The 25,919-nt window shown below is 35.7% G+C and overlaps 1 protein-coding gene across 1 annotated transcript; it reads right to left on the bottom strand.

Moving 5' to 3' along the window:
- Positions 1 to 553: 553 nt before the first annotated feature.
- Cylc1 (cylicin 1) lies at positions 554 to 25,919 on the bottom strand. Its single transcript, XM_090327130.1, has 7 exons — positions 25,897 to 25,919; positions 25,233 to 25,498; positions 16,857 to 16,977; positions 9,603 to 9,643; positions 7,888 to 8,006; positions 3,159 to 4,841; positions 554 to 706 (listed from the first exon to the last, which is right to left on the bottom strand). Exons 1-7 carry the CDS (start codon positions 25,917 to 25,919, stop codon positions 674 to 676), a joined length of 2,286 nt encoding a protein of 761 aa, XP_090183256.1. The 3' UTR covers positions 554 to 673.

The raw sequence follows: 25,919 nt of genomic DNA, 5'->3' as shown, positions 1-25,919 counted from the left end.
AAGTTACAGCCAAGGAGCTTGTTGTAAATGAATGGAAAAATACTGAGAGGTCAAGGATAATCAGATATCATCTGGGATAGAGTTCAAAGATCATGTATCAAGAGTTATTAGATATTCAGGGTGAGGCATATCATTAAACTGATTGGGTACGTTTCTTGCTATAACTGTATTTTACAAGGACATTATAAGATAGACTAGAAAATTTGGGAGTCTGGTTATTACTTTAGCAAAAACATCATGGTTAAGGTTTAATCTTTAAGAGTACTTGTTTTCCTTTTATGAGGGTGGAACTCTCTGGCTCTGCAATCTCTATCAACCTTTTTAGTTGTTCAGTTAAAAGGTATTTAAGAACATAGGATAAAGACATTCAAAGGAAATATTGCTATATTATATCACAACTCAAATTATTCTACACACACACACACACACACACAAATGGTTCTACAAAGTAGCTTCAGAGAATGGAGTTAACTGTGAGAGTATTTTTTTGCAGTATTTTAGACAATAAATAATTCACTAAATAATTCACTAAAAATGATATGAAGACTTACTGTTGTATCCATGCAACACCTGTTTTTATTTATTACAGTTACACAGTACAGATGCTTATGTTAACAGAACATGCTAATGCTATAGTAAAGCCGTTCTGTGAAACCAAGTGCTCAGTTGCTCCTTAAAGCAGCTTATGGATCCATTTTGCTTCAGGCTGAGGAATAAAATAGAAAGAGAAAATAAAGTAAGATGTCATCAATTATAGAGAGTTCTTGATGTGTTAAGGACTATACCAAAACATAGAATGTCAACAATGGAATGGTACTTAGATATCAATTTTCTTATTTCTTCCAACAATGAAGGAGTCTGGTCTCACCTTGACACTAACTCAAAGTATCTAAAGATGAAATTTTAAAAATGTAGACATCAAAAAGCCCCTGAATGATTCTAATGACCACTTAAGGGGGATTAGTGCTAAATGTTAGTCCAGTAACCTCTTTTAAAAATAACTATAATCTTAAAAGTAATAAGGAAAACTATAAGAATACAATTAAGAAAAAAATATATGTGTACCAACAACACTGAATCCAAAATCGCCATAAAATTGTATAGTATAAAGACAATACCTAACGTTATATTTGATACATTTATAGAAGTATAAAATACATATATAATGCATTTTAGGACAGTATTGGCTTGAGCTCAGAGCCTGGACATTCTCTTAGAATTTTTGTCCAAGGCTGGTGCTTTGCCACTTGAATTACAGCTCCATTTCTGGCTTTTTGCTCATTAATTGGATATAAGAGTCTTGTGGAGATTTCTGGTAGAGCTGGCTTAGAACCATGATCCTCATATCTCTGCATCTTGTATAGGTAGGATTACAGACATGAGCTACCAGCACCAGTTACTATATGTATACTCTATTTAGTGGCATTATATTAAATGCTGAGTTATCTCACTGGGCTGCTTTGATTATCTATAGTCAATATTTTCCTGATTTTCTTCTCTCTTTTCTTTCTTCCCTCCCTCCTTCCATCTTTATTTTCTATCTGAAGTGATGAAAATTAAATCCAGGGTCTTATATATGCTAGATAAGTTCTCTATCACTGAGCCGCATCCTTAATTCCTGCTTTTGGGGCAGTTACGGTTTGAACTCAAGATCTTATGCTTTTCAGGTAGGTGCTACATTACTTGAGCCAATCCTCCAACTCTTTTCATTTTTTTTTCAAATAGGATATTGTATTAATGCCTGGCTTACCTTGGATATGTCTTACTATTTACTCTTACCACAGAGCTGTGATGAAAAGTCTCTGCCAACATTCCCTGCTTTTTATTGACTAAGATGGGGTCTTGTGAATGTTTTGCTAGGGTCAGACTCATATCACAGTCCTTCTGAACATCACCTTATGAGTATGTAAGAATACAGAAGTAAAAGCACTGCATCTGTCCCTGATTTTGTTATTTATATTTACCACTCGCCTTCTATATAAATTATCTGTCCCTATTTTTAACCTTTTATTAGTGACACTTTTATCTTATTGTATTTTGTCTTTTTATTAACATGCTCAATTCAACTTGATATTGTTTTGCATCCTATGCTTCTGAAATAATTGGGACAAAGTGTTGACTAAATCTAGACATTAGATATAGGAAGAAAAAAACAAAAGAGAAGTATAAGGAAACTAGGAGAAAGGTCACAAATACAATAATTAAAGATGCTCCAATGGCCTAAGCTTAGCACAGAAGATATCACCCCCCAAAAAAAGATGGACTTAGCCTAAGACAGTTTATTAAGAGACAGAGAGAGACAGAGACAGAGAGATTTACTACTTCTTAAAAGTTTATTTTGTATTCAAGCACTCAGCAGGGATCATAAAAAAGGCTCATGGAATGTTTAGTTCAGATGGTTGTGGTAATGTCAATAATCTCAGCTACTAGAGAGTGAGATAAAGAAATGGTGTTTTGAGGATAGCCTGAGCAAAACATTTTTCAAAATTCTATCTCACTTCAGTTTGGTGGCATGTGTCTGTCATCCCAGCTACTGTAGGAAGTGTAAACTATGAAGATCATGTTCCAGGGTGGCCTCCCAATGAGAAACCTTGTCTCAAAAACAGAACAAAATGGGCTAAAGACAGGATTTAACCAGAAGAATATCTGTCTAGCACAAGGGGGCAGAGTAGGGGCAGAGTATCAGAAAAGCTCAAATATGAATAAATATTCCCACACAAGAATTTTAGTATATTTCAACCTATCATGTCTGGATTTTGGTTAATTGGAGGTTTACTATATTTGCAATTTAGCTTTTAGCCAATGTCTTTATATCTCATTTAAATCTGCACTTGTATAGAGGTTGTAGGGCATTTTCATTTTTGTTTTTTCCTTAGGGTAGAACAGAGCAGTTAACACTTTATTAAAAGCACCCTGTTATAAGTAAACTGCAAGCTGATTCTATTGGTAGTAGTCAAAATATTTTTTTCTCTTAAAATGTTTAACAAATTTTGTAACTTGTTTTATTTTGCAGGACTCACCTTTCTTAGCTCTGAATCTCAACATTGGCCAACATTAGAGTAAAAGAGAACTATTTTTAGAGAATATGTACGCTTAGACTCTTAAAATAATTTCAGTTAAAAATCCAGTTTGGCATAAAATAAAATCAGTAGGCATACCAAAGGAGCATATCTTGGTTTTGGAGGTGGAGAAGGCAAGTTGCACTGGCAGATACGTCTGATCTTAGGTGATTGTAGATAAAGCTCACAAGGAGGAAATGGTGCTCTTTCCCTCGATGAAGGAATTCTAGTAGATGGTATTTCCCCCATTTCTCTGAAAGTAGTCTTTTTGCCTAGAAGTCTGAATCCTTTCTTCATTTCTAGCATTTCCTTCTTTGACTCTATGGATGTGACATCGGAATCATCAAAGGTTTTAACCTTAGACAACAGTGAATCTGTGGGTTCAACATCAGAAGATTCTATATCATTCTTGACAGTTTTTAAACTTCTATTTTCGATCTTTGTATCTTTCTTACCCTTCTTTGGCTCTACATCAGACTCAGTTTCAGTAGACACTGTGTTCTTCATATCTTTCTTTCTGTCCCCTTCCTTCTTTGTGTCTTTCTTACCCTTCTTTGCATCTTTCTTAGCCTCGTTGGAATCACTGTCAGATTCAGAATCAGCATCAGTAGACTCTGAGCTCTGAGGAGACTTCTGTATACTTGTTTTCCTTTCCTTCTTGACATCTCTCTTACCCTTCTTCAAGTCCTTTTCAGATTCAGAATCCGTAGTGCCTATATCTTTCTTTGAAACTTTCTTACCTTTCTTTGGATCTTTCTTTAAATCTTTTGTGTCTTCAGATGCTGTATTTTTCTTTGAGCCTTTATGTACCTTGTCATCTTTCTTTGAACCTTTCTTGCCCTTCTTTAAATCTTTCTTTGAAACTTCTATGTCTCCTGAATCAGCCTCACTAGAGTCTTCATTCTTCTTTGAATCCTTTTTCCTGTCACCTTTCTTTGCATCTTTCTTACCTGTCTTTGAATCTTTCTTTGAAACTTCTGTATCTCCAGATTCAACCCCACTAGACTCTTCATTCTTCTTTGAATTCCTTTTCTTCTCAGTTTTCTTTGTATCATTCTTACTCTTCTTTGTATCTTTCAAGTCTCCAGATTCAGCATCAGAGCTCTTCTTACTGGCCTTTTTTGAAGGCTTCTTTGAATTGTTCTGTGAGCAATTTATTGTCTGCTTGTCAAAATCAAGGTATGTAACATCAGACACCTTTAAACCCTTCACTGGTTTCCCATTCAAATGATTTATTGAGCAAGACCCTGATTTGTTGTAATCATCTTTGTTTAGGATATTCATGAAATCTACCTTTGGATTTTTATTTGTACGCATGGATTCAGTATCTGTCTCCTGAGAATTTGTTGATTCTTTCTTAGCTCCCTTTAACTCTGTTTTTGAGGTTGCATTACAGTCATTGGACTCTGAATTTGTTTCTGATTTGGCCTTGGACTTCTTAACTAGCTCACTTTTGTGTACTGATTTTGATGGAAATTTACCTGCTTCATTACTTGTTTCACATATAGCACCTTTCACTAACTTTTTGGATTCTGGACTTGTTACACATAGACCTGTTTTGTTCATTGGCTTTTCTTTCAAAGTTGTATTTTTTTTAACATCTTCAGACTTTTTAATCTCTTCCTTTATAGGAGAGGTTTCACAAGCATAAGGGTGTATGGATGGAGTTTCTATCATGACAGGTACATAAGTTGATGGTGTTTGGAGAAGTTCTCTTAAAGAATGCCTCATCCACATATCAATTGACATACGGTCTTTCTCAATTTTATTTTTGCTTTGCTTCTGAAAAAGATTTGGTAGAATAATGACAATCATTTGTGGCCAACTTATATTTTTATGTTGTATTTTAAACATAGTCTATCATTTCATTAACTATTTAAAATTGCGTGTGTGTGTGTGTTTGTGTGTGTGTGTGTGTGTGTGAGAGAGAGAGAGAGAGAGAGAGAGAGAGAGAGAGAGAGAGAGAGAGAGAGAGAGGAGAGAGAGTGTGTACATGAGTGGCTAAAACCCCATTTTAGAGCTTAGATGTCTTTAGGAAAGACAAAATTCCCTTAACAGGGCCCTGGGTTCAATTCCTTGATACCACATACACAGAAAGAACTAGAAGTGGTGCTGTGGCTCAAGAGTTACAGCTCTAGCCTTGAGAAAGCCCAAGGACAGTACTTCAGCCCTGAGTTCAAGCCCCGGGATTGGCAGAAAAAAGGCTCTCTTAACAATTCATATTGGGATTGGATTGGGCCAACAATATTCCACAAGTCTAAGTCTTGTACTCAAATCAACAGTGAATTCCTTTTGGAACTCAGAGGACATTTTGAATACCTTTCTTCCCCGTGTTAGCAATAAATAGGATGATCTTGAAATTTTCATGTTATTCTGTGTAAGTTATGCTGGTTTGGCCTATCCTGATTTCTTGGTATGCTTTTAATTTCTCTGGCAAAATTGAAAGTCTGACACACTCCACATAGTAAAATATGAAAAGAAAAGGATATTTCCACAAATTCAGTCAATATTTTATTTATTCATTTACTTATTTATTTTGTCAGACATGGGGCATGAACTCTGGTACTCTCCCTCTCCCTAAACACTTCAGCTCAAGTCTAGTACTATTCTACATTGAGCCACAACACCTCTTCTGGTTTTCTGGTGATTAATTGGATATAAGAGTCTTAGGGACTTTTGTTCCTGGGCTATTAAACTGCAGTCCTCAGATCTCAGCTTCCTGAGTAGCTAGGATTATAAGCATGAGCCACTGTCATCCAGCAATATTAATTTTGTTAGCACCCTCTTGACCTCAGTGCTGTCCTAAGTCAGAGATATGTAGGACCATGAATGCAAAATACAGCATTCAGTTCTAGAAACTGATATTTAAGGAATTGCATGTGTACTTAAGTCATTCTCAATAAAGTCATCAGGGACAAACATAGTTGGAGCATATGTCAATATAGGAACTAGAGAAAATACCCAGAATAGGTCTAGAGAAGAGGAAGCTAATGAGATATGCCATTACTCTCTCAACAACAAAATAGAGCCATTATATAGGGTAGTAGCTTTAGTAATTATCATATCAAAATATTTGGCAAATGCCATTTTAATATATGGTACAAAGATTGACTTATATTTTGAAAATATTTCATCTACCCTACAGAGCTTCCAACTATGTAACTTTCATATGGGACTGGAGGAGGATCATGAACAGAAATAGAATTTGGATCATTACACATATAATTAAAAGCATTTGAATAAATTCATTGACTATAATTTTGCTTTAGAAGATGCTTTAAGGTATTTCATATCACAGTGGCAACTCTATGTACATTAGTTTAGTTTTGGGTTAATTAATAAGAAACTCCACTTTACAGAACAAAAGAAAACATAAATCTCCTGGTATCTAATGTCTGGAATTGTGCATGATGTTTCATCTGACTTCTATTTTCTTTAATGGAAGTCTTTAATGGAAGACTGGCTCCTGTTCTAATATTCAAGTTTAAATATGTTTGGCAATAATAAACATTTTCGATAGACACTGTCATTATCATTAGGCTTTTAAACTTGTTTAACCTATTAGAAACATAATGACTTCCATGTGGTGGGCCATATAAAAATATGTTTAATACAAACCAGGTAGGGAATATCTGGCCATAAAAGAGATGCAAATCAAAACAACTCTAAGATTCCACCTCACTCTAATTAGAATGACCAGGATCAAGAAATCTAATAACAATAGATGCTGGCGGGGATGTGGACAGGAGGGATCACTACTACACTGTTGGAGGGAGTGCAAACTCATTCAACCACTATGGAAAGCAGTATGGCAGTTCCTCAAAAGACTAAATATAGAACTCCCCTATGACCCAGCAATTCCACTACTTGGAATTTACCCAATTATCCAGAAGGATATACCAAATCCACGAGAACAACAATGTTTATTGCAGCACTATTTACCATAGAAAGGTATGGAACCAATCCAGATGTCCCTCAGTTGATGAGTGGATCAACAAGATGTGGTATTTATACCCAATGGAATTCTATGCTGCTGTCAGAAAGAACGATACTGCCCCACTTGTAAGGAAATGGAAAGACTTAGAAAAAATTGTATTAAGTGAAGTAAGCCAGACTCAAATGAACATAGACTCGATGGTTTCCCTCATTTGACATAATCAGTAGAAACCTTCGGCTCTCCTAGCAGAGATTTACAATAGAACAAAACCTATATACATAAGGCCATATAGGATGATGCTAAATGAAAGGACCTCCAGGATATAGAAACACAAGCCATATAATGAGTGATTGTTGTCCTTAATGTACTATGTTGTCTCTCATCTCTTTTGTTGTCCCTTGGTTATCTCATATTTTTACAATATTTTACCTTGTTATCTGATATATTTTATATATACTTAATTGGTTATTTGAAATAGGAGAGGGAAGGGGGGAATCAATATGAGTGGTGTGGGGGGGAATGGGAACCATAACATGAGAAATGGTATCAATATTTGTGAAGTAATGTACCTTCTATCTGGTGAACATAATGTAACCCTTCTATTAATTACAATAAAAATATAAGAAAAAAATAAAACAGGTAGGGAAAATCTACAGAAAAATACAAATTTTTAAATGTGCTTCTGCATGGTCAAATTTAATTCCTATATACCTTACTCATATTTATATATGTTACATACACTTATATTAGGTCAAATTTAATTTGTATATACCTTACTCATATTTATATGTGTTACATAGACTTAGGTCAAATTTAATTTTTATATATGTTACTCATATTTATATATGTTACATAAACATATTAGGTTTTAAGATATTTTTTTCAGCTTACAAGAACCATGATTTGTGGTTCTGAAGGGCTTGATCTCTCTTTTCTATCTGGCACAGGTCGTTTGGGAAATGTCAAAGTTAAGTGCTCTTGATTCGATGATTTTTCACTAGTTTCGCTGACTGAAAAGAGAGAAGATAATAACTTAGAAATGGTGGATGGACTTGTATCAGCAAGACAATATAGTTTAGTAAGAAATATACTATGTAAGATAATATACTGCTAAGATAAATATTGGTATAACTTAAATATATACACTCTGGAACATTTATTTTTAAAATAACACTTGTACTTATATTTTTACATTAGACAAAGCTCGTAAGTATTTCCTAAATCACAATGGAAAAAACTTCTCATAAGTGAATAAGGATGGAAAATAAAGAATGATTTAGTGATTCCTTTTCAATGTCTTCATTGTCTTTTTATGTTTTTCTCGGACCATTTTAAATAGCAGAAATTATTATTGATTCTGTCATTTCTATAGTAACTAACATACTAAAATTCTTTACTAAAAGCATTTGAGATTTTAGTACCCTCTCTGACCTAAGTCAGAGAGATATGTAGGACCATGAATGCAAAATACAGCATTCAGTTCTAGAAATTGATATTTAAGGAACTGCATATATATATACTTAAAGTCATCCACAATAAAATCATCAGGAAGACAAAAACAGTTGGAAAATATGTCAATATAGGAACTGAAGAAAGCACCCAGAATATGTCTAGAGAAGATGAGGCTAATGAGATATGCCATTTCTGTGAACAAAATAAAAAAGTAGCCATTATATACGATAGTAGCTTTAGCAATAATAGCATAACTGGAACTGCAGAAGCTATATGGTATTTACTATGCACAACACCATATGCTAAACACTTTATATATGGCAAATTATTTTTTTTGTTGGTCCTGGGGCTTGAACTCTGGGCCTGGCGCTGTCCCTGAGTTCTTCAGCCCACAGCAACAGCTCCACCTCCCATTTCCTAGTAATTACCTAGAGATAAAGGTCTCTCATTCTTTGGTGCCTGGGCTGGCTTTGAACTGTTATTCTCAAACATGAGCCTCCTGAATAGCTAGGATTACAGGCGTGAGCCACCACACCGGGATTGTTTTGTTTTATTATTTTTTTAAAATCTATTTAATGTAATTTATTAACAAATGTGAAAAATGAAGCATGAACAGGTTAAATTTCTGGCCAAAGATCATAACGATACCAAAAATCAGTTTGCCCTCAGAGATTATGCTCTTAATCACATGCTACAGGACTTATGTTTCCTAAAAGAAGAAATGAAACCATTGGACAAAAACCTACTGTTGTCAATTTTCAGTTTGGTATAGTAGGAACATTCCTAAAGTAGCAGCAATTAAACAATTACTTTCATATCTCTATATTTGTCTTCCCTATATGGGATTTTGTCATTGTGATATTTAAACACAATAATTTTTTCAGTCATGCTGATTTGTAATATAAGGAAGAACAAAGTAAATCTTTCACTTTATATAAACAAATATTTCACTTGTATAAACAAGTTTAGACAAACTCAAAAATATTTTATACTCCACAATCCAACCTACTCATGTGCATATACATGTGTTTATTTAAATTTTAATGGAAATTATGGAAAAATTTGCTTTATCACATTTAATAAAAGATATCCTCATTTATTGCTAAAATTATTTTCAAATACTAAATATTGAATTTTGAAGGCTAAATTCTTACTCTCATAGGAATCATCTGATGTTTTGCTGCTTGTTTCATCTCTGTAAAAAATATAAAAATGTTCTAATTGAGATTATGTCATGTGTAGTAATACTCAACACTATCATTAATAATATTTCAGCAATATGAAGAACTCTTACGCATTCTCTTATCATCAAATTCTTAAATATAAAAAAATAGATCGAAAGAGGAGAATGTATTTGAGTAAAACTATTTTTACTTCCTAAACCTCTAGACATGCAGCACAAAGGCTGGCCTATGCTCATCATTAAATAAGCAATAGCTACTTAGTGAAAAACTTTAAAGCAATCATAAAATTACTAATCCTGTGGATTAATAGTCCACAATCAATGTGGACTATCTTAAAAGCATACGTATATTTGAGAACACATTCCAGATCCACGAATAAAAATTACATAATGGGTTAATTAAATCTATATTTAAAAACTGTCCTGGATTATATTCATAATCAGATTCTCAGCTCTGATTAATAACCACTGCTCTCGATATTGGTAAAAATGGAAACTTCACATATTTCTTAAATAGTGTATATTTGTAAGTTTTTTCTCTTTTCCAATGAAACTGGTGAATGTGCTAAGACCACATTAATTTGATAGAGTTGCTAGAATAATATAGTGAGCTGCATCTTTTGAAAGTTAGTAATTGAAAATTTTTGTTCTATCTGGATTGTTTTCTTTATAATATCACAGAAGGATTTTGCATCTTCATTAATTTTTTCATCCCTTTTTTATGAAATGTAAGTCTTCATTAATTTTGACAAAAGTTATATGTTCTAAATTATCATTTTCAAAAATTTATCAGTAAAGCATTTTAGGCATATCAACTCAATATAATGTACCAATACTTCAGAATCTGTTGTAAAACTTGAATTACAAGGAGCTTTAGACTAGGTCACTGACTAGTCATGCCTTATCAAAAATCTGTCCCTAGTGTGTTTCCTCAGCACTAGGCCAACCCACAGAGTCAAGTTCCAAGAGTGATCCACTGCCACACTTCTCCCCACTGCCACAGTCCTAGTGAATGCTCCATAACTCAAAAACCTCAGGTGGATACAACACCCATGGCTGTAGACTCTGCACTGTCCTTAACATTGATTTTGCTCCCATAGGTAGAACTTTCAGATTGTTTAAGAACTAGGCTTGCCTTTGCAGTTGCAGAATTCAGGACAACACTCACAGACCCTCAGGTATAGGTTGAGCCCTGATGTTCTAGGTACATTGGCTAATATGCACAAATCTAGTCTCTAGGCCATACTTCAAGAATATTGACTATAAGCCCATCAAGTTCTCCTTTGGTGTTTGAGATTAGTTGGCTTAGCATTAGACCAGTTCATATAATCCAAGTCTTCAGACTTATGCCATTACCAACACAGAAGCCATAGTTTAAGACTCTAGGTCAGGACCCTTGTGAACAAAAACAACTCCATCTTATCACCAGGTTGAGATTTATGGAATATTTCTGGGCCAGTCAAAGTGGCGTTAGACACTAAAATAGTAGTTACAGATCAAGTCTTAAGAGAAGATTCTGTGGCTCAAGGGCATCCCAGTGTCTAGCAGGCATGTGAAACTCCATACTTCTAGATTCAGAGTCCAGGGACATCCCAGTAGATCCCAAGTGTAGGTAGGCCAGCCTTTGTGTCTCCAGGCGATAAGACTACCCTTGTGGACCAAAGATCCAAGCTATTTTACAAGGCTCTATCTTCCAAGACTATACCCATACCCTCAGCAACCATGTCAGCCTCTGAAGATAAAAGCTAAGTACTAGACCAGATTTTCTGATTGATAAACCAAGATACATAAGTGCTGTCCTCACACACATTGCCCAGACTTCCAACCCACACCAGCCCCGGGCAAGATCTCAGATCCCTAAATCCTAGGTCTATATATCCTGCCTCTAGCTCTACCCAAATGCCATGTGAATACAGTGGAATCCAAGATTCAGCATGATATTGAGCTGGCTGGTGAGAACTCAATGTCAAGGCACATCTTTCAGATACAGCTCATTTGGTACAAGGCTGTCCTCTGTGTTTCCAAATTGGCCTACAATTATTTCAGAAGAGCTTGTCTCCTGTCTCATTCCAAGTAATTTTTGCAACTAGGATGGCCTTAGTACTTTTTCTGAGGATCCATATTCACACTAGCCCTCATAGATACAATTTCTAGATTAGCCTCCTTGAAGTTAAGCTTCTGGATGAAGCCAGATCAATACTCTAGGCTAAAAAAATTGCTCCTAAACTCTTGTAAATACAGAGTACAGGTTAATCAAGAAGACCCTGGTATTCAGGAAAACCCACGCAAATTGAGGGTCTATGCCCTTCTCAGCAGATCCAGACTCTAAATTTCACCCCTTGGACTCAAAATACAAGCCTATTCCCATAGGCTTAAGCTCCTCGCTAATTCCAAATGCATGCCAGTACTCACAGATTCATGCTTAAGCTCATTTCTGTTGTCCCAAATGTAAGAGGCATCTAATCATCTGACTAGCCATGAAAGACTCAGATTCAGAGATGATTACCATTCCATTGCTGTTACCTCCTGTGGACTTCAGACTAGCCATCACAGACCAGGATCCAAGCTTGCCTCCATACATTTGGGTAATAAATCCACTAATCTGTTGATCCAGGAACTGAGACAATTGCATGAGGACTGTAGTAGCAATATTGACTGCTGCAAGTGGTTTTAAAAGACTGTCTTGATAAATTGACCATTGGTAAGTAGCTATCCATGCCAAAAGAAGTCTTATAAATTAGAATATATTCATACTTTCAAAACATTTAGACAGTAATATAGAGCCACAAATATCATAAATAATCTGGGAAAGATGACACCATCAAAAGTACAAAATTAATACCAGTATAATCTTAACGAAATGAAGATTTACCAACTACCTGTAAAAGAATTCAAAATAATCATCTTAAAGATCAGTAAGCTATAAACAAATATTGATAACCAACTGTGTAAAATTAAGAAAAGGGTGCATAAACAAAATATAGAGCTCTACAAAGTGATAAAAGCTCCAAAATACAAAAATATCAAGGAGCTACAGATTAATAAACTAAAAAATTCACAAAATGATTCAACAGTAGACCAATTCAAACAGAGAAAGAAAAGCAATGAACTTACTAGGTGAATGTATGTCATATAAAACTAGCAATCAGAGAAATAACATTAAAACTATCAGCATTAAGAAGCACCTGAGCATTATGAGGTACAGTCAAGCATACCTATGTATACATTATTGGCGTTCTACAAAAGAAAAAAAAGAAAATGAAAGCAACACCAGCTTTGCCGGGGCCAGCCGGCAGCAAACCAGGGTTCCTGAAATAGGGGGCAAGGACCAGGAAGAAAAAGAAGAGAGACAGACACACCCGGTCCGGGATGTCTGCAGTCCAGGTAAAGACTGCCACGTTTATTTTCCACTCCAGCTTCTTCCCTCCTTGAGACCCAGGGAACTTCCAGGTGTTACATTCATATGGTAAATCTCAGGTCATTTAAACAGAATAAGGCCAGAAAACAATAAGACAATAAAGCCATTGTCTGATGCAAATCAAGGTACAGTTTGATTCCACTCTGGCTCCCAACACAGCTTATTTAATGAAATAACAGAAACTTCTCTTATCTGGAGAGTGAGGGGAATTAACATTCAAGTTTGGAAAGACAAACAAACCCAATACTTTTAATGTGATCTTAAAACATTTTATCATAAAAATTTTAAAGGCTAAAGGCAAGAGGACAGTTAAAAACAGTAAGAGAAAAGCAAATCATCTTAAGGCTAAGAAAGATATTTCTAATTATAACAAGAAAATTAATCATGAGGGTAGCAGATTAGAATTGATTCTATGAATAAGAATAGGAGAAACAAAGTAGAGAAAATATTTTGAAGAAAGGAAAAGAAGAGTATACGAAATCAGGAAGGAGTTGCCAAAACGTACAAATAGAAAGCCAATAGAGAAACGCAGAATGTAGTCCAAGACTCCAGTACTGGCTTCTCAGTTGAGAGAGGAATCTGAAGAAATGTCAAAACAATGAATCATCACCGCTCTGAAAATCTTGATACACTTTGCTGCAGTGTCTAATAGGAGGATGGATACAAAAAGTGGGCATATGGAAGGATAGGGTCTGATATGAACTCACTGGAAAGTTTAAACAGCAGGGAGTGGAGGCAGTGAAGGATGTAGTGATTAGAGATTTTACTTTGCCAGCAAGAAGTGAGTTTCACAGGCAAAGGATCATTGTGGAAACAGCACATCAGTAGCTGTTGAAGTACTTGAGTACTAGGAGTTCTTTCCAGGATAAGTGTGTTTACTGCCAGATCAAGCTGACACTCTTAAGCTGTAAGATATTATGAAAATAATAATAAAACAATTTTTACTGATATTATGAATAATGTAAGATCCACAACCTCTTCCTCTCACAATATAGAGAACTTCTAGATACATCAGAAAATAGTGAGGCTGGCTTACCAGCTTTGCCTCCTGACTGAATGTCTGTTTACAAGTAGGTGGAAATAAAAGGTCTGAGACCATCTTAAGCATCATTTCTATACCCTTTTTCGTCCAACAAGGTATGGGTTTACTGTACAGTGTGTGAAAATATTGAGTCTAGCATCTAAAGACCCTGTTTCCACAATGATCCTTAGCAAGTGGAAGTCACTTCTTGCTGGGAAAGTAAAATTTCTAATCACTACATCCTTCACTGCCTCCACTCCCTGCTGTTTAAACTTTCCAGTGAGTTCACATCAGACCCTATCTTACTGCATGGCTATGTTTTGTGGCCATCCTCCTATTAGACACTGCAGCAAAGTGTATCAAGGTATATATAGACAGCTTACTGGGAAGATTTCCTGTTAAGCTAGCAAATTTAGCAAGAGTGGGACCCTGAGTTGGAACTTCTGTGTTGTTACAAAGTTAACCTAGAGAACAGAAGTTAGTATTTCCAAACAATTGGCTAAAAATGATTAAAATCATAAACATTTAAAGTGCTCAAAAATGAAACACATAAAATAATCCAGCTAATCAGTAGTCAGGCACCAGTGGCCCATGCCTGCAATATTTGTTACTCAGGAGACTGACCTGAGCATTGCAGTTCAAAACTAGCCTTGGCAGAAAAATCTGTGAGACACTTATCTAAAATTAACCACCAAAAATCTGGAAGTGGAGATCTGGCACAAGTAGTAAGAGTGCTAGCCTTGAGCAGGAAACGCACCTGAGTTCAAGCCCCAGAATGAATACACATAAAGAAATGGGAGAAGAAACTAGACTGATATCTCTTAAAAGAAGCACAAATACAGAGAAAATATAGGAAATTTTCAACATCCTTAATCATAAGGAAAATGCAAATCAAAATGACTCCCATCCCAGTCAGAATAACTGTTCTCTACCAAACAAACTATAAATATTGTCAAGGATTTGTGGAATTAAGGACTCTTTATGTACTATTGGCAGTAACAAATTAGTTCAGTCACCATGTAAAGAAGCATCAATATACTTCAAGAAACTAAAAATAAGACTACCATATGAATCCTATATTACCACTTTTGAATATCTATTCAAAGCGGTGTAATTGAGCATACAAGGAAAATACTTGAACACCTATTGTTTGTACCAACACTATTTGTAATTGCCAATATAGAAAAAAGTATAGATGCCTGATTTCAAATGATTAGATAATGTAATATTGTACACATAACCAATGGAATAATAGTCATTAAGAAGACAGAAATGGATTTCGCAACATAAGATTAAGTATAATAAACCAAGCTGAGAAAGAACAATAATTCATTAGTTTTTACTCACATTAGGAATCTAGACTTGATGAAAGTAATGATATGATTGTAAAAGGGGAATGGCTTGGGACACTGGCAGATGGAAGATGAGAGGACAGATTGATAAGTGGTAAATACTCTAGAAGTACTTGTATATGAATTAAATATGAAATTCATCACAAACTATAAAAATGGGAGGGATGGGTTAAAGAAGAGCAAGATTTTGATCAAAGGACCTTACATGCATGCTGTAAATACCATAGTAAAACACTTTGTGAAGTCAATCTATGCGAATAACTATTTACATAAAAAATATGCAGTCTCTTGTCCTAAAATAAATGTAACAGATTGGTGAAGGCAATGTCTTAAGTTGAAATACTAAAAAAAGGTATTAAAAGGAAAGACTGCCTGAATATGGGTAGCTGTATTAATTTAACAAATCGGATTTGAAACTAAAATTAATCAAAAAATGGCAAGAAAGGTTACTTCACATTGATAATGGAAACAGCCCAATAAGAGAATATGCTAATCCCAAGCATATACACCAATGAATATCAGCAGGTTGAATTTCATGAATACTGGAAACACTGCATATGAAGGCACAGATCCATTCCAACACAAAACTTTTGGGTGACTTTAATATCCATTATTTCCAGTACATAACTTATCCACACCAATACTCAACAAATAAATATCAGAAGGAAAAGACACTTGATCAAAAATATATTCTTAAAACTAATCTGTGACTTTGTAGATAATGAAAAAAATCTTTTCGAGAAAAGAAGTAGAGGCCGGGAGTCTTGCCTAGTGGTTAAAGTGCTTGCCTAGCATGCACAAAGACCCTGGTTCGATTCCTTGGTACCACATATATAGAAAAATCCGGAACTGGTGCTGAGGCTCAAGTGGTAGAGCTCTAGCCTTGAGAAAGTCCAAGGACAGTGCTCAGGCCCTGAGCTCAAGCCCAGGACTGGCAAAAAAAAAAAAAAAGAAGGAGAGCCAGGCATGGTGGCTCATGCCTGTAATCCTAGCTACTCAGGGGGGGGTGAGATCTGAGGATCACAGTTTAAACCCAGCCCAGTCCAAGCATGAAAGAATGTGAGACTCCTATCTCCAATTAATCACCAGAAAAGGGAAGAGGGACTGTGGCTCAAGGGGGTAGGTTGGTAGCCTTGAGTTGAAGAGCTCAGGGATAGTACCCAGGTCCAGAGTTCAATCTCCATGACATAAAAAGTAGAAAATCCACTATCTGAATATCGCCCTGAAGAAGCTAAGTATAGAGCAGCAAATTAAAAACAAAGGATACAGAAGGAAAATTAAAAGAAAACTAAACTAAAAAGATACCTTTATGTTGATTAGGACAACTATATGAAAAAGATAAATTCAAAAAATGAAAATTGAAATAGGAGTAAATACAGAATGTACTTTATCATTCACACATTAAAAATTGTGAGTTATAACTAGTATACTCACGGATACAGAAAAGTCCAGGTCTCGGTGTCTTCCTTGTTAAGATCTCCAAAATATCTATTGAAGAAATGGTAATTATTCATAAATTCTGCAAGTACTTTTAAGCATTCTATGACAGCATAACCTTGGTTTAAATGAATCTGAAAATACTGTACATAGGAAGGAAATATATCTCAGAGATAACAAAATCTTAAATATTTTTAGAAAATTCAACATATAGGAAGGATATTATATCACTCGTAATTAGAGCTTATTTTAGTTACATGATAAAATTTAGTTGTTATATAGAAAGAACAGAAAATGAGTCAATCAAAATCTAGGAAATATGAGAGAGCGCTTCAGGAGGTCCAAGATACAATTAGGAAGCCTAATTTAAGGCTGATTGGTATTGAGGAGGGTCTGGAGAAAGAGGTCAATGGTATTGGAAATATACTTCAGGGAATCATCTCAGAGAACTTCCCAAATATCCAGAAGGGCAGGCCCATACAGATACAAGAAGCTTTTAGAACCCCAAACAGACCTGACCAGAAAAGAACATCCCACTGCCACATTGTAATCCGAACTGGATCAATACAGACCAAACAAAGGATCCTAAAGGCAGCCAGGGAAAAGGGATCAGTAACCTATAAAGGCAAGCCAATAAGAATAACCCCAGATTTCTCAGCAGAGACCATGCAAGCAAGAAGTGACTGGAAGCATATATGTCATGCCCTTAAGTCAAATAACAACCAACCAAGAATACTGTAACCAGCTAAGCTCTCATTCATAACTGAGGGAACAATAAAAACATTCTATTCCAGGGAAAAACTGCAACAATATGTAGTAATAAAACCAACACTACAGAAAATTCTCAGAGATGTTCTACACATAGAAAACCAAAATAAATGCAACATAGGGAAAGAAATGGAACCTAAACATCATACCATCTAAGGACCACAAAAACTGTCAAGACACAGGCCCTAATAAAAGCTTTTAAATCGTAGGAACTAATAAATATCTCTCAATCCTAACTCCCAATATCAATGGACTTAACTCTCCAATTAAACATCATAGGCTGTCTAGTTGGGTCAAGATCCATCGTTCTCCTGTCTTCAAGAGACACATCTTACCCGAAAAAACAAGCATCTTTTGAAAGTGAGAGGTTGGAATAATCTCTATCAAGCTAACGGCCCCCATAAGCAGGCTGGAGTTGCCATCCTCATATCAGATAAAATAGACTTCAAACTAAAATTGGTAAGAAAAGACAAATAAGGTTACTACATACTACTAAAGGGATCTTTCCTCCAGGAAGACATAACGATCCTAAATATCTACACACCCAATCCCGGAGCTCCGAACTTCATCAAGCAAACTTTGACTTTAACACACCACTCTCACCTATGGACAGATCAACAATGCAAAAACTCAACAGAGAAACCTTAAAACTGAACAACTATATAAACCAACTAGATCTACCAGACATCTGCAGAATATTCCACCCAGCAATAACACAATATACATTTTTCTCAGCAGCATATGGAACATTTTCCAAAATAGACCACATCTTAGGCCATAAAACAAACCTGGACAGATTCAGAAACACTGAATTTATTCCCTGCATGCTCGAAGACCACAAAGGCATCAAAATAGAACTGAACACACATCTCCACCAACAAAAACCCCGTAACTCATGGAGACTGAACAACACATTGTTGAATCACCAATGAGTCATCAAAGAGATCAGAAGAGAAATCCAACAGTTCATGAAATTTAACAATAAGAAGCACACAAAATACCAACTCCTTTGGGACACGGCAAAGGCAGTACTCAGAGGAAAATTTATAGCGCTGAGTGCCTACAACAGCAAGTTGGAAAAATCTCAAACCAACAATTTAATGTCTCACCTTAAGCTCCTGGAAAAAGAGCAACAAACCAACCCTAATCCCAGTAGAAGGAAGCAAATTATTAAAATCAAAGCAGAATTAAATGATTTGGAATCCAAAAAAAACTATAGAAAAAAATCAACAACACAAGGAGTTGGTTCTTTGAAAGAATTAACAAAATTGACAAACCCTTAGCAAATCTTACCAAAAAAAGAAGAGAGCATACCGAAATAAACAAAATCACAGATGAAAATGTTAATATCATGACAGAAATTTCCAAGATCCAGAATATCATGAGGGAATACTTCTCAAACCTTTATGCCAACAAATTTGAGAATCTAGAAGAAATGGATGAATTCCTAGCCAATATTAACATACCCACACTGAACCAAGAAGAACTAAGCCAACTCAACAGGCCTATTTCAAGCTCTGAAATAGAAATGGCAATAAGAGAACTTCCACCTAAGAAAAGCCCAGGGCCAGATGGATTCAGAGCTGAATTCTATAAGGTCTTCAAAGCAGAGCTCACACCAATATTCCTTAAGCTTTTCACGAAATTGAAAATGAAGGTTCTTTACCAAACTCATTCTATGAAGCCAGTATAACCCTCATCCCCAAACCAGACAGAGATTCATCAAAGAAAGAGAACTATAGACCTACTTCTTTGATGAACATCGATGCAAAACGTCTGAACAAAATACTGGCCAACTGTCTACAACAACTTATCAAAAAAATTATACACTATGATCAAACAGGATTTATCACAGGGCGGCAAAGCTGGTTCAACATACGCAAATCAATTAATATAATTCAACACATCAACAGTACCAAGGACAAAATCACATGATTGTCTCAATAGACGCGGAAAAGGCATTTGACAAGATCCAACACCCCTTTATGTTAAAAGCTCTGGAGAAACTAGGAATCCGTGAAACATTCCTCAATATAATAAAGGCTGTGTATGACAAACCCACAGCTAGTATTATACTTAATGGCGAAAAGCTAAAGCCATTCCCTCTAAAATCAGGAACAAGACAAGGATGCCCACTCTCTCCACTCATCTTTAACATATTATTAGAATTCCTAGCCCGTGCAATAAGGCAAGAAGCAAGCATAAATGGGATCCAAATAGGGAAAGAGGAATTAAAACTATCCCTCTTTGCAGACAACATGATTCTGTATTTAAAGAATCCTATAGAATCTACTCCCAAGCTCCTTGAACTGATTCAAAACTTTGGAAGAGTAGCAGGCTGTAAAATTAACCCTCAAAAATCAACTGCCTTCCTCTATGCCAACAGTGAGAAGAATGGGGCAATAATCAGGAAAGCAACACCTTTCACAATAGCCGCAAAAAAAATAAAGGAATTAGCTTAACTAAGAATGTAAAGGACCTTTTTGATGAAAACTTTAAAACCCTAAAAAAGGAAATTAAAGCCGAACTAAGGAAATGGAAAAACCTCCCATGCTCCTGGATTGGAAGAATCAACATTGTGAAAATGACAATCTTGCCAAGGGCTATCTACAAATTCAACGCAATACCCATCAACATCCCAATGTCATTCTTTAAAGAAATAGAAGAGGCAATCCAAAATTTCATATGGAATAATAAAAGACCCCGTATATCAAAAACACTTTTTAGCAGAAATTACAGCACCGGAGGAATTTCAATTCCAAATTTTAGACTCTATTACAGAGCTATAATTATCAAAACAGCTTGGTATTGGCACAAGAACAGGCCTGAAGACCAATGGAATAGAACTGAGGACCCAGATATTAAACCACAGACCTATGGCCACCTAATCTTTGACAAGGGAGCCAAAAAAAATAGACTGGAAGAAAGACAGCCTCTTCAACAAGTTGTGCTGGCAGAGCTGGTTAAGCACCTGCAGAAAACTAAAGTTGGATCCTTCTTTGTCACCTTGCACTAGAATTAACTCCAAATGGATCAAAGACCTGGAGGTAAAAGCTGACACGCTGAAAACTTTACAAGAAGGAATAGGAGATACACTAGGCCTCCTTGGCACAGGTCGAAACTTTCTCAATAAGGACCAACAGTCACAGCAAATAAGAGAAAGGCTGGATAAGCGGGACTGCATTAACCTTCAGAACTTTTTTATGGCAAAGGACATAGCTAGTAAATTAATTAGGAAGCCTACAGAGTGGGAGAAAATCTTCACCAACCAAACAACGGACAAAGGCCTCATATCTAAAATATATCAACAGCTCAAAAAGTTGAATCACTCCAAAACTAATCTCCAAAGGAACAACCATCCCATTAAAAGATGGGCCAAAGACTTAAAGAGAGTCTTCTCTGAAGAAGAAAAAAAAATGGCCTATAGACACATGAAGAAATGCTCAACATCTCTGGTCATAAAAGAAATGCAAATCAAAACAACTCTAAGATTCCACCTCACTCCAGTTAGAATGGCAAGGATCAGGAAAACTAATAACAGATGCTGGAGGGGATGTGGCCAGGAGGGATCACTACTACACTGTCGGTGGGAGTGCAAACTCATTCAACCACTATGGAAAGCAGTATGGCAGTGCCTCAAAAGGCTAAACTCCCCTATGACCCAGCAATTCCACTACTTGGCATTTACCCAACCATCCAGACACTAGGGCATACTAAATCCACTACCACAACAATGTTCATTGCAGCATTATTCACCATAGCAAAAATATGGAACCAACCTAGATGTCCCTCAGTTGATGAGTTGATCAACAAGTTGTGGTATTTGTACACATTTGTTAGGAAATGGAAAGTCTTAGAAAAAATCATATTAAGTGAAGTAAGCCAGGCTCAAAGAAACTTAGGCTCAATCGTTTCCCTCTTTTGTCATAATCAGTAGAAACCTTGGGCTCTACTAGCAGAGATCTGCAATAGAACAAAACCTTGATACATAAGGCCATATAGTATGAAGCTAATTGAAAAGACCTCCAGGATATTGAAACAAAAGCCATATAATGAATGATTGTTGTCCTTAATGTACTGTTATCTCTCATCTCTTTTGCTGTCACTTGGTTATCTCATATTTTTACAGTATCTCACTTTGTTATCTGATATATTGGATTTATTTATATTTGGTTAATTGAAATTGGATAGGGAATGGGGGAAAACCAAGAGGGGGGGTGGAGGGGAGGGTAATGGGGACCAAGACATGTGAAAGGGGATCAATATATGTGAATTAATGCACCTTCTATCTGGAAAATATCATGTAACCCTTTTATTAATTACAAAAAAACAATATAAAATAATAAAAAAACAAAACAAAACAAAAAAATATACTGAGAAAAAGAAAACTTAAAATATAAAGTTTTAGGTTTTTCCATTATATATATTTGGACAGAAAAAGGAGAATGATCAAAGAAAGAATATGATAGAAGGAAAATATTCACCAAATTTGAGTTTCTGAGTGAAAGATTTTCTAAATTTCATTTTATAAGGTTGTTCACATTTACATTTATATGTCCATATACCTGACTATATGCCATATGAATTTTGCAATTTCTCCTGATCTTAAAAGATTTTTATGAAGTCATAAAATAATCTCTGCCTTTGTAAGGAAATGTTTGAATGTTCACATTTCATATGTTGCAACATAATACTCATGTTGATTAAGTGGTATGTCAACGTCAGCATGAACTAAATTATCCTAATATTTAATTAATTCCAAGAACAAGATTTAAGGAATGGTTAACAAAATATTAAACAATACTGAAAGTTGTAGCAATTGTAAATTGAAAAAATATTGTCTTTAATTCCATATTTATCATGTATTAGTGCTCTTAGAAATAAACTTTGTAGTTCTTTAATGTACATAATTTTCAGTCTTTTATCTCAGAATACAGGACAGTCTGATTTTATTTGTAAAATTAAATAAAGAAATTATCAATATATAAATATAAATTATAAATAAATCATATAAGTTTATAAAATTAACTAACATTCTTGTGGTAATGGTGTTTGAGCTCAAGGCTTTGTACTTTCTTGAACCATGATCCCCTAATTTAGTCACAAAGTACAACATCCAGGTTCTCCCTCTGGAACTGGAATTTTGTAGACTTTTCATGAGCCACCAACAACTGGCTAGTTTATCATTTTTAAGAACAACAAAACCAGCCTATTGCTTTTTTTTACTTTATATCTTAAAGTACATTCATACACATTTATTTCTCCACTTTTCTCAATACAAGATGTGTTTAGAAGAAAGTGAGACCCAGAGAGGTAAAATGGTTGAAATGTGAAAGAGACTGATGTAGCTAAATTTTAAAGGCAAGCATCTATGATAAAATGGAAAGTTCAGATCTCTGTTTAAAATATATTTTTCAATCTACAGAAAATTTGATCCCGGGGATCGTGGCTCAGGGCTATCCTAGCTACTCAGGAGGCTGACATCTGAGGATCATAATTCAAGGGCAGACCACACAGAGAAATTCTCAAGGAGGTTCTTTCCTATAAAAGCAGAAAACCAGAACTAGAGATATGACTCAAGTCTTAGAGCATCAGTTGTAAATCAAACAGCCTAGTGAGAGCTCAAGGCCCAGTTTCACTACAAAAACATGATTATAATGTTTTCTAATGTTATATATACAAATAAAACTATGTTGTATCCATATATATAAACCATGTAACAAAATTGAGAATGTTCATATATAAGAATGACCAAAAAGATAACTTACGACCCAGGAAGAGACATTTCCCCTGTCTCTGTGCTGCCAGGACTGCCAAAGTTCAAAGTGGTGGTAGGTTCAAGCTGGTGAGTTGAGTGATGACATCATAAAGAAGAAATTGTGAAGTACAAGAATTTAAAGGAGAAATACACAGTGGTTGAATGTTGTAAAGTTTAAATATGCTTCAAATCAGCTATAGAGTTGTAGATGCTTTAATTCTCTATTTACATGATTGAATCTACCTGAATCTAATTATTACTTTGAATATATTTTATTTCAGCCTAATTAAGAGCAGTTGGGGATAAGTATGAATGCCCACAAGTGTATTTACTTACATATCTGGATATGTGTTTATGTGAGAGAGAAGATATGCAAGAAAACTGAATATAAAATTTCCTCTTTAAAAGAACAGGTAATTAAAAATGCTTCAAATAGCCAAAGTAATTATGAGGTGCTGTAAACAAATACTGAAAATATCATAAAAAGAGAATTCAAATTATATATAAAACAATAACAGAAACAGCTTGTTACAAGAGCTATTATAGACCTGACAAGCAATGGAGCAGACTAGAAGACTGCATAATAAATCTATACATCTATTTTCAAAGGACTTTGGGCATACTAGGTCTAAATTTTCATTGGATGTAGAATAGCCTTTTCTTCACTTAATAAGTGAAGTAAGCCAGACTCAAAGGAACTTAGGCTCAATGGTTTCCCTCATTTATCATAATCAGTAGAAACCTTGGGCTCTCCTAGCAGAGATCTGCAATAGAGCAAAACTTTGATACATAAGGCCATATAGTATGATGCTAAATGAAAGGATCTCTAGGGTATAGAAACAAAAGCCATATAATGAATGATTGTTGTCCTTAATGTACTATGTTATCTCTCATCTCTTTTGCTGTCCCTTGGTTATCTCATATTGTTACAGTATCTTACTTTGTTATCTGATATATTGGATATATTTGTATTTGGCTATTTGAAATTGGATAGGGAAGAGGGGAAAACAAGATGAGGGGAGGGGGTGGGGGGGAGGGAAATGGGGATCAAGACATGTGAAAGGGTATCAATGTAAAAGGGTATCAATGTATGTGAATTAATGCACTTCCTATCTGGCAAATATCATGTAACCCTTCTATTAATTACAATAAAAATATGAAACAATGTATATCTATGTATAAGATAAAGAACAAAAAAAAGAATAGCCTTTTCAACAAACTGAGCTGAAATAACTGAATATCCACATGCAGTAGATGGAAACTGGATTTTTTTGTCTCCCTTACCAGTATCAATGAAAAGTGGACCAAAGGCCTTCATGTAAAAACCTGCAACCTTGTAAATTTTTCAGGAAAGTGTTGTACCCGAATTTCTAGTACCACCAAAAGACCACCACAGACCACAGCCAAAGCTAAAAAGCAGGGGTTCGTTTATTTTTGAGTCCGGACTCGGGCCTCTGCATACCAACAGCAAGCAACGCTGAAAGGCCCTGAGCAAGAATCACAATTAACCACTGGTCGAATTAGAACTCAGGTGTCTAACCGCTAAGTACCAAGCTGTTACCACCTGGGGTTCAAGTACATGGGCCCTAAACAAGGGGGGAGGGGTTCATTCCCAGAACTTGGAACAATCTTGGCACAACATTCTCCCCTTTCCCATGATACTTTTAGAGCCAATCTTGGCTATCTCTGCATAATCGCACAAGGGCCTAAGGGTCCAGCTAAGACAAGAAACAGTTATCAACCAAGGGGAAAAATTCCTTCACTTTGCTCCCTTTCCCGTTTTAACACCAGTAGATGGAAATACACAACTATGAGTATTTACCCACACAAAGTCCCTGTTCAAATACTGCCCATAACTATAATTGATTTTGGCGACGTAACAATTTTTAAAGGGCTACTTTTAGTCCAATCAATCTTCCAAGTTGTTTTGGACAAGGGTTTTATAAGGTCTGGAAACGGATCCACTGGCTTGGCATGGGTGTAATGAATCCAAGAAGCTACTCCGTCTACTTTGAGGGCGGTGGTTGTTTTCAGGATGACCTCAAAGGGTCCTTTCCATCGTGGCTCCAGATTTTCTTGCCGGTGGCGTTTCACGAATACCCAGTCACCTGGTCTATAGCAATGAGGCACCAGAGGTGGTTCTGTCTTGTACAGGTCCTTCAGCTTGGGTCAGACTTCTTGGTGAGCCCTTTGCAGGGCTTGGAGTGAAAACAAAAATTCAAAATCACCATCCCCTTCTTTTTTAACAAGATTTTCTTTAAGATTAGGTATTATAGGGGGAGGTCTACCAAACATTAATAAGGGGTAAGTCCTAATTTAAAAGGGGAGTTTCGAACCCTGAACAGAGCATAGGGGAGAAGAGCTACCCAGTTGGCGCCAGTCTCCATGGACAATTTGGTTAGGGTCTCTTAATGTTCTATTCATTCTCTCTACCTGTCCTGAACTTTGGGGTCTATAGGCACAATGTAATTTCCAATCTGTCCCAAGTATGGAAGCCAGTCCTTGACTTACCTTCGAGACAAATGCAGGTCCAT

The sequence above is a fragment of the Megascapheus bottae genome, chromosome X (assembly GCF_031878675.1).
Source record: "Megascapheus bottae isolate mThoBot1 chromosome X, mThoBot2.hap1, whole genome shotgun sequence".
Classification (NCBI taxonomy): domain Eukaryota; kingdom Metazoa; phylum Chordata; class Mammalia; order Rodentia; family Geomyidae; genus Megascapheus; species Megascapheus bottae.
This window is presented reverse-complemented; position numbering and strand designations above follow the sequence as displayed.